General features: G+C 37.8%; 1 protein-coding gene across 1 annotated transcript; it reads right to left on the bottom strand.

The window, feature by feature from the left end:
• Positions 1-1,144: 1,144 nt before the first annotated feature.
• Positions 1,145-10,308, bottom strand: LOC141497638 (olfactory receptor 1M1-like). Its single transcript, XM_074200393.1, has 2 exons — positions 10,280-10,308; positions 1,145-2,090 (listed from the first exon to the last, which is right to left on the bottom strand). The coding sequence occupies exon 2, from the start codon at positions 2,084-2,086 to the stop codon at positions 1,145-1,147; it is 942 nt and encodes a 313-aa protein (XP_074056494.1). The 5' UTR covers positions 2,087-2,090; positions 10,280-10,308.
• Between the last annotated feature and the right edge of the window lie 406 nt (positions 10,309-10,714).

The raw sequence follows: 10,714 nt of genomic DNA, 5'->3' as shown, positions 1-10,714 counted from the left end.
TTCTCCTTGCTTTTCTTTCCCCAATCTCACTGTCTTATTTAACCTTCCTCTACCTCATACAACCTCACTCCACCCTAAGTAGTCTCTCAAAATGTTATTCTCTTTCATCCTGCCTCATGACACCTCTACCCTTCTTCTATCAACTTTTCAATCCCTGCACAACTTCAGCCAGATTCACTTAGCCTCCATCCACCTTATCCAAACTACATTCAATTGTATTACTGTTCTCTCTACTATCTTCACCTTCCTTACTACACCTAACCCAAATTCACCTACATCCTTCCAGCATACTCTCCATTATGAAGTGAGATGTTTGTAAAAATGACTTAAAACACTCCCTGGCTCACAGTAGACACTATAAAAATGCTTACTTACATCAACCTGTTTTACCTGGACTTCCCTCAAATTCATCCCACCTCTTCCTTCTTCCCTAATTCAACATTCCTCTTCCAAACTTACCTCTCCGTATTACATCCGTATCCAGTCTTATCCCACCTTATCCAATTTCACCAAGTTTTACTCCTCCATATCACATCTCACACCAACTTCACCCAACCCTCCATTTTATCTAGTTCAATCTCTTGTTACCCAACCTTATCCTAACTCAATTTTATGTCTCCTCATACAATCTAACTCTACAGCATCTTCACTTTCACAAGAAAACCCAGTATAGATAACAGAATGAGAAAACGGATGGTGGCCAACTCAGGGCAGGGAGGACTATTATCTCCATACTTAAGTTTCGGTACATTGAAATACTCCTGTGATCAACTCTTATGTTCCCTTAGTTTCACTCTCAGAAGCCGAGGGAAACAGCAGGTATTTCTGAATTGATTGCTGAGGGACCAGGTCATGGTTGGAAAGAGTGAGTTGCACTCCCTTCTACCCACTATGTACAAAGTGATTCAATTCTGAGTCAGACTAAAGAAAAATGGATCCAGTAAATTGTTCCAGGACTGCAGAAACCTTTGCTACACCTAGGTTTGGGGTTGCAGGAATTCCCTGATGCTTGGAATCTGAGTTCTTAAACTATATTTCCAAATATGCATATATCCAAGCCAGAAGTCTCTGTATCCAGTCAAGGTTTTCATCACTAGATCTTTCTTCTCCAGAGCAACTGACTTGGGAAGTCCAAAAGAAGATGTTATGGGGATGAGGCAATTTTCCTACTCACAAGCTTTTTCAAAGCCCCCTTCATATCTCGGCTCCGCAGGCTATAGATGAAAGGGTTCAGCATAGGTGTGATCACTGTGTACATCACAGCAGAAGCTTTATCCTTCACAGCTGTGTGGATAGAGGAGGGACTGAGGTAGACCCCAATGGTGGTCCCATAGAAGAGTGCCACTACAGAGAGGTGAGAGCTGCAGGTGGAGAAAGCTTTCTTCCTGCCCCCTGCAGAGGGCACCTTTAGAATAGCTGCGACAATTCGACCATAGGAGGCAAGGATGCAGAGGAAGGGTGTGACGATCACCATCCCTCCCACAATGAGCACCAAGATCTTATTTGCTGTAGTGTCAGAACAGGACAATCGGAGTAGTGGTGTAAGGTCACAGAAGAAGTGAGGGAGCTCAGTGCTGGCACAGAAGTACAAACGAGACATCAAAAGGGTATGTGCCAGGGAAATCAAGCAAGAGAATACCCAAGGCCCACCCACCAGCAGCCCACAGAGACGTGGACTCATAATTGTTGTGTAATGCAGTGGATGACAGATGGCCACAAAGCGGTCATAGGCCATCACAGCAATCAAGACACTGTCCATGATTCCAAAAAAGTGGAAAAAATACATCTGTGTCAGGCAGCAGATATAAGAAATGGACTTAGTCCTGGACTGAATGTTTGCCAACATCTTGGGGACAGTGTTAGTAGCCAGACAGAGGTCTACAAAGGAGAGGTTGGCAAGAAAGAAGTACATAGGAGTATGAAGATGTGAATCAGAGCCAATGGCCAGGATGATCAGTAGGTTGCCAGTCACAGTAATAAGGTACATGCACAGGAATACTGCAAAGAGGAGAGGCTGCTGTTCAGGTTTATCTGAAAGTCCCAGAAGAAAGAATTCTTGAGCATTTGTTTTATTCCCTAGTTCCATGTATCTGGAGAAAGAAAAAGTGGTTTATGACTATACCACTAGAAGTCTTCCAGCAGCAGATGGATAACCATCATCAGGAAGGCTGTAGCATTTGTATAAGAAATTGTATTAGTTACATACAAATAGAGTATAAATGGACCTATGTGAATGCAACCTCATTTCCCATTAATATTCGTAGCTTATACTTCATAGTCAGCTCATATTGAGCTTGCAGTCCACTAAATCCCTCAGGTCTTTTTCACATGAACTGTGTCTAGTCACACTTCTCCCTGCCTGTACTTTGTGGTGAGTGTTTAGAACCAAAATGAAGAACTTTATTTATCCTTATACAATTGCATCATATTATATTCCATCTTGTACTCATTTGATTTCTGAAGCAACCTCTTTCTCCTCAGGAGCAACCACACCTTTCTACCTCTAAGAGGTCATAAGACCAATGGGAAAAAGTTAAAGAGAGATTCATTTTATCTCAATATAGCATTTAATAATGAAAGATGCTCAAAAATGAAATACTCTGGCATAGAAGATGATAAACTCCTCCTTGGTGGAAGTATTCAAAGGATAGTCAATAAGATTCATGTATTGATTGTATTAGAAACCCTTCAAAACCCCTTCAGACTAATATTCTGTGATTCTAAGATTCCATAATTTCAGAATTCTGCTATTAGTCAGCATTATATCACTTACTCAGCCTCTAAAGCAAACCACTTTTTAGATGATTTGCTATCCAGGAATCAAGGGATTAAAAAGGTTTTGTATTAGCAACTACCCAGGCATGGAAAAGGAAAGAAATCTAAACTATCCAAAATTTTATATGTAGAAGAGACCCTAGAATTTTCCCATTGAAAACCTAGTCTTTATCCCTTTCCCCACTGAACCAAGATGTTAGTTCCTCAAATTGATCCTAGTTCTGTCCTCTTCAACCAATAAAAGTGAGCCTCCCTACCCCACATTCTATTCCTTAAGTCTTTCAGATGCTTATAGACACTTCTTGAGTTTCCTGCCTCCCAAGGCTTCTCCAGTTCCTTTAGCCTAGTTGTTACTCCCCTTCCCATACTGGGAGACTTTTATCCTGAATGCACTACAATTTCATTTCCCAAATGTAATAATCAAAGAATAGAACGTGATACTTGCAGATACAATCTGAAACAGATCAAGGAAAAAAAATTTATCATTTAATGTAAACACTAGGTATCTTTTAATGAAATCAAAGAGCAAATTAGTTTTCTTGAGTACTATCAGAACTAATAATAATGTTTATCCTTCATTTTGGAAGAAGACCATGACATCAGGGAGGTGATGCCATGACAAACACATGAATTGGATTTAAGTGAGAGGGTGCTGTACTAAGTCACCAGCCTCACTTTCTCCTCCAGAGTCAGATATGAATCAGGATGACTGAAGATGGCCCTGGATGGGAGGGCAATCAGGGTTAAATGTCTTGTCCAAAGTCACACAGCTAGTAAGAGTCAAATGTCTGAGGCCAGATTTGAATTCCTGTCCTCCTGACTCCAAGGCCAGTGCTGGCTAATAGTGACCTCCTAAGTCCTTTTCACATGACTCTTTGTCAAGCCAAGGCTCTCTACCCTTGAGATATATGACTCTTTAATAACTGAACTTAACATTTATTTTTGGTAACTTTTAATTTTATTGGATTTATCCCATTATTCCAGTAAATGAAGCTCTCTTAAACTCTTGATTCTACCGTCCAATAGATTATGTTTCATTCTCAACTTTGTTTTATTTACAAATTTGACAAAGTTTAATTGTCTTCCTCCATTGATAAGCCACAGGAGAGAATCTCGGATGGTGAAAGTACATTAGTCCAGACTATGTGAGAATTGATAGAAATGGAGAAGAAATAACTCAAATGATCTCTGTCTTCAAGATTAGACTCTATCTGGAATATTATGTTCCATTATTGAATTACATTTTGGGAATGACACTGACAAACTCAAATGAATCCAGAAGGGCTACCAGCAGGAGTATGTTAGTAAATGTTTAACAATTGACTCTGTGTTTGGGGGGGGGGGGGGCAGAATTCAATCAGGACACAGTTTTAAATTTAATTTGCATTATTAACATTCTCTCCATTACTTTTTCAAACCTCAAGGACCAAGAAAACAATAAATTAAGCTCTGAATTACTTTTTTTTGCTTTTCAATTTTATCCATCTCTTAATGACCCCAGTTAAGGTTGGGATTGGTTTTGTTTAACAAAAATACTAAAGTAGTTTACCTTTTCCTTCTCTAACTTATTTTAGATGAGGAAATTAAAGCAAACAAGGTTAAGTGACTTGCCCAGAGTCACCTAGCTAGTAAGTGTCTGAGGTTGGGTTTGAACTAAAGAAGATAAGTCTTTCTGACTTCAGGCCCAGCACTCTATCCACCATACCACCTTGAATTGTAGTATTTGCCTACTTACAAGATGCAAATTTTCACAGTACAAAATTTAACAATCAGGTCTCACAAACCAACACAAGGTCCCCAGAGAAGAAACTCAAAACCATGTTGAAGAAACTGGAGAAGTCTTGAGTAATTAAGCAAATAACAGCTAATTATAAGATTTAAAGGACAGAACCAGAGGCAGAGGATCATGGGATATGGCAAGAGCTCTAAGTTTCTCAAAAGCCCTTTTGGTTTAAAATTTTCATGTCTGAGATTTTATAACACTTTTTTCCCAGGTAGATAGTGATCCATTAAACAACATATTGAGGGGCAGCTAGGTAGTGCAATGTATAGAGCACTGGCCCTGGAGTCAGGAGGACTTGAGTTCAAATGTGACCTCAGACACTTAATAATTGCCTAGCTGTATGACCTTGGGCAAGTCACTTTAGCCCCATTGCCTAAAATAAAAATAAAAGTTTAAAAAAGACACATTGAAATCATTCACACACATATATGATTCATGGACGTTCAATGCTCTGCAGATTCCAGAATCTCCCTTCATTTTTAATTTAAATTTTGATTACCTTTCCAAGAATCTAAACAAATACTTTCCTACTGGTGTTAAGTATACTCCAACAGCAACTCATCATTTACTCAAGATTCATTCTGTTGTCCAAGCATCCAAAAATGCTTCTCAGACATCTTTTTTGTTCTAATCAAAGGTTTGTTTTCTACCAAATGTTCTTCAAAGGGCAACACTGATGGCTCCTAAGATACACCGTCTCTTGCCCTTAGCAATGTTGTCTAGATTTCCTCTAGTCACATCATTTTTGTCCAAATAAAACATCAGAGGTGAGTAACAGCCATCTATTTCAACATCATGGTAGGGTCTCTGTCTTGTTCTGGATACATGGATCCAGAAAGACAGTAAAATGCTCCATTGTTATTCTTGAGTTTACAAATTACTACTTCAGGAGAACTCAGCAGGGCATCACCAAACACCTTCTTCTCACTCTTACTACATGACCTCTAATGACATGGAACACATGCAGCTGTTTCCTCTTCAGGGTATCCAACTCTTCTGCCTTGGGAAGAGCCTCATAATTGTTTGCTAGCTCCAATTCAACAATCCTTCTACTTTCTCTCCTGTCACAATCTTCTACCCTTTTACCATAGTGCTTGGCAAACAGCAAGCAATTAATAATTGCATGTTGACAGCTTAATTGACTAACCCTATTGCCAAATCAAGAATCTATTTATCCATTCAGATTCTTTTTTCTTCTTCTTTTCACATTGAAGCTTTTCTTCACTTTTTTACAGGAATATTTCATTCTCCTTATTATCCAAGTATTCAGTGAGGATCACTTCAAAATTCTACTTGCTCATCATACTTTCTGAAAAGAAGATTTTCAGTCTTTCTTATTCTTATTAGTATATCACCTAAAAGGTATTGTAGAAAGCTATTTGTGGAGATCTCTGACTCTAGAATGGTCACTCTCTTCACCTTGTTAGCCTTATCTTAACATGTTGGCAATTATTCCCATCTTCCTTCTCTTATCAGTTGCTTACTTTGTCTTGCCAACTACTTAACCCTTCTCTCAATCCATCTCCTACTTCTCCTTGACCTTTATTAGTCTTTCTCCTTTTTTTCTCTTTCAATTTGAGTTCTTCTATTTCTGTTCTTCCTTCTCAATTTCCTCCAAAGGTTTTTTTTCTCTTCCTCCTTCATCTCTAGGTCTTCTCTTTCATCTTTAGTCAGTCAAGCAATAAGTATTATACATCAGGCACTTTGCCAAGTATTCAGGATACAAAGAATAGCAAAATTACTTTCCAGTCTTCAAAGAGCTCACATTCAGATAGAGGGAAAATATGTAATCAACTATATTCATGCAAGATATTAAAAAATAGATGGAAGGTAATCTCAGGAAGGAAGACATGTGTGATTGGAGAAATGAGGAAATATCTTATTTAGAAGGTAGAATTTGAGGTAAGCTTTTAAAGAAGCCAGGAAAGGCAAGATTTAAAGGCAAAAAGAGATCATTCCAGAAATGGAGGACAGCCAATACAAATACACAGAGACAAAGAGACAGAGTATCTTTTGTGAGGAAGAACTAGTAAGCCATAGTAGTTCATACTCTTAATGTCCTTTGGTTTCTCGAATAATCCAAATTTCCTCTCCCCAAATTCAATCTCTGACAATTATTCATATTCCAACAACCAACAAATTCCACTCCCTCCTGAAGAAGCACATTTTCCATTTTTATATATATATATATATAGAAAGTTCTTCCTTAGATTAAGTTGAAATCTATTTCTTTACATGTACTGCCCATTGCTTCCAACTCTGTCCCTGGGGTCAAGCAAAACAAAGTCAATCCTTCTTCCACCAATAGTCCTTCAGAGGCTTGAAGATAGCTATCATGTCTCCCTCTAATATCTTCTCATGTTCAAACTAAACTTGCTCAATTCCTTTGAGTGATCAGTTTTTTATCAATTTAATTCACCAAATTTGTATTGAGTGCATCCTATATGCTAAGCATTAAAATAAATGGGGAAATGATGACAAACATTAAGTAATTCTGGCCCTTGAGGAGCTTATATCCTATATCTTCATGTGACAGACAACGTAACAATTTTGTCTTTCCCGCCATTAAATTTCATCTCCTTTAGATTCTCATCTATAAAATGCATTTGGACCAGATACTTTATAAAATCCCATTTTTGTATTATAGTAAGATTCAGTCCATCATTCTAACTTTTAAACTTTTTATATTCTTACCTTCTTCCTATTGGCTTCATTCTTTTAACTTCTGTATAACAATAATTTATAGAATAGAAGCACTAGCTCTGAAATCAAGAAGACCTGGATTCAAATCCTGATTGTGATGCTTATTAGCTGTATAACGCTGGGTAAATCATTTTCTCATCTGAAAAAGAAAACAATTGGACTCAGTGGTCCTCTAGGGTCCTTTCCAACACTGTCTATCATTCTGCAATATCCGCTGTGATCCTTCTTTCAACATCTCACCTTTTGTCTGCACAGTCATGCATGTAACAGTTTTATCTGCAGTTTTTTGTCAAGAGTTTAAAGTACTCTTGATCAAGATGCTGATGTTCAATCCAGATGTACTTTCCCCAACTCTTGTAGGATCCTCCTTATAGCCCAAAGCTCTATTGCTCTAATATTGTAAATTGTGGCTCAGATCCTGTTTACAAATCTTACTAGCTACATGATCCTAGATGAGTAAATCACTTCTTTGAGTCTTTTTCTCCATCTGTAAAATGGATGTAATATTTACACTAATTACATTGTTAGTAACACAGTTTTTTTTACCTACCTACTCATTCTCCATATCCTTCTTCCTCTTCTAAAATCCCAACATCCATTGACATAATAACATAGCATTAAAGCTAGAGGGGACCTCAGAGTTCATATAGTCTAATTCTCTCATTTTAGATTTTACAAATGAAACTGAGACCCATTAGGTTACAGTGACGTGCCCAAAGTCACACCAATAGAAAGCAGCAGAGGCAGGATTCTTGTCTCTGTTCCCTCATGAGATAACAGAGATTAAAAAACATCAATTCCCTCCATTTAATACCCAGGACTTCAAAGGAAAAAGACTTGAATTCTAGATTTTTTCTGCCTCTATTGCTTATTTCTATACAAAGTAGAAGAAGAAGGCAGCAATTAGAGGGAAAGGAAAATTTTGGAAAGTTCTGCTAGTTTTTTCAAGCATCCTTTGGGGAAACAGTTTACCCAAATCAATCACATCAAATGAGTGAGTTTGACATAGACCCTGGCACATTTGTGTCTATGCAAAAACTATGTCTTCATTAGTCTCATCCCCACAATTTCAAGCCTGGGGATCAATGTTTAGAAGGTCCTCAGTATTAAAACACAAAACACAAGATGTCAGAGCTTAAAAGCCCTTAGAGGTGAAAAAAGTTTAAAAAATAGGTCATCAGAGCTGTTAGGAACCTTAGGACATAGAATATCAGAATGGAAAGGGAGAATGTCAGAGCTGAAAATACCTTGGTATGTATGAAAAAATATATGTCAGAATGTTTGACCCAATCTCCCATCAGGAGATCAGAACCCAAGTTCCCTACCTCCCCAACAAAGGCTTTCCCCACTACCCTGTGTTGCTTCCCTTGCTGAGTTGCAATAAATTAAAATGCCCCTGTGATTGACCAACTAGTTGGAAATTTTCCCTAGACAGTTGAGATGATGAAACCAAAAATAATAACAATAATAATAATTGTGTTGCTCTTCCTCCTGAGGGAACCAAAGAAGGAAATGCTTATAATTATTCCTTTAGAGTTTTTGTACCATAGCCAAAAACCAATTCCAAAGGGAGAGCGAGGGGTTTTTTTCCCTGATTCATGTTGATTTGATATCTCTAATGTTTCTGGGAGCTTGGCAAAAGGAAATCTCCCCTACCTTAGCTACAAGAGCAGCAGATGTCCTGGACCAATAACCAGTCCTCATTGATCCAACACCAGGAAGCCAGATTTAGTTTCCATGGAATCTAAACATAACCCTAAGGTTCTCTCAACACATCCAATTGCTAGTCCACATAGACTGACTACCAAAGTCCACATATGAACTCTAGTGGTCATCTAGTCTTTCCTTGTAAATGTCTAGAAATATGTCACCCACAAATTTCCATAGCAACCCAGTCCACTTGAGTTGGCTCTAACTGTAGGAAGGTATTTTTACTGACAGTCTAAATCTGCCTCTTAATAACTCTCATTCCTCCAAATTCTGCTTTCTTGAATCAAACAGAAAAACTCTAAGCCATATCCCCCTTCAGTCTTCTTTTCTCTGAATTTTTCAGTGACTCTTAATATGCTGTGAAACTCAAGTGCCTTTTCTATTCTGATTGCCTTCCTCTGGAGTTACTCAAGTTTATCAATGTCCTTCCCAAAAAAAAAAAAAAAAAAAACCCTGGTGCCAATGATATTGCTCCATGTGGACTGACAAAGCAAGATTAATGTCTCCTTATTCTTAGATTCTATGTGTCTCTTAATAGATCCTAAAATTACATTTACTTTCTGTGCAGCTGCATCTCTCTGGTGATTGGTATTTAGCCTATAGATCACTAAAACCACCAGAAGTTTCTGCTAGCTACTAATGCCTTCCCCAACTTGTATGTGGGAATTTAATTTTTGAACCCACATTAGATTTTACATTTGTCCCTATTAAATTTAATCTTAGTTTTTTCCTAGTGTTATTTCTTCAATTTCTCTTTGAATCTTGAATCTATATTCCTAAAGGCTAGCATTTCTCCTAGTTTGGTGCTTTCTGTAAATGACACATATTCAAGCCTTCACAGTCAGATGCAAACACAGTGAGTCACATTTCATTAGATCCATACATACATGCAAAAACCCATAATCAGAACACACAGACACTCACAGACTCCCACAATCAGACACACAATCAATAAACAAGCATTTATTAAATATGTTGGGCACTGTGCCAGGTTCTGGGGATGCAAAATCAAAAAAAAATTCAGTTTCTCTTCTCAAGGAGGGCTTTATTATTATTATTGTTATTTTAATAATATACAATTCTTCCTGACCCCATCTGGGGTTTTCCATGGTTTGTCATTTCTTTTTCCAACTCACTTTACATATGAAGAAACTGAGGCAAGCAGTGTTAAGTGAATTGCCCAGGATCACACAGTTGGAAAGTGTCTGAGGTCAGATTTGAGCTCAGGAAAATGAGTTTTCCTGACTGCAGCCCAGTATTCTATCCACTGAGCCACCTAGCTAAAATTTCCTATTCTAGTAGGGGGACAATATACAAAATACATACAAGGAAAAAAAAATTTTACAGGGAAGAACAATGAGGAAAGACTTCACGTAGAAGATGGTACTAGGGTTGAATTTTGAATAAATCTAGGGATTCTAAGAAGCAGACACAAATAGGGAATACATTCTGCACATAGAGAAGACTTTGGAAATATACCCAAAGGTGGGAAATGAACTGTTGGGTATAAAGAAAATCAAAACAATCAGTTTACCTGGACAATGGATTGCATGAGGGGAACTGTATAAGACTAGAAATGTGGGCTGCAGTCAGGTTAAAAATGGTTGTAAAAAATAGAAAAGAAGTTATTATTTGACCCTAGAAGTAATAGAGAATCACTGAAATTTATTGAAAAGTGGAGCTATACAATTAGACCTGTGCTTTAGCAAAATTATTTTGGCAGCTTTGAAGATGTGTGGAAAG

The sequence above is a fragment of the Macrotis lagotis genome, chromosome X (genome assembly GCF_037893015.1).
Source record: "Macrotis lagotis isolate mMagLag1 chromosome X, bilby.v1.9.chrom.fasta, whole genome shotgun sequence".
Classification (NCBI taxonomy): domain Eukaryota; kingdom Metazoa; phylum Chordata; class Mammalia; order Peramelemorphia; family Peramelidae; genus Macrotis; species Macrotis lagotis.
The sequence above is the reverse complement of the archived record's forward strand: the minus strand, read 5'-3'. Positions and strand labels throughout refer to the sequence as shown.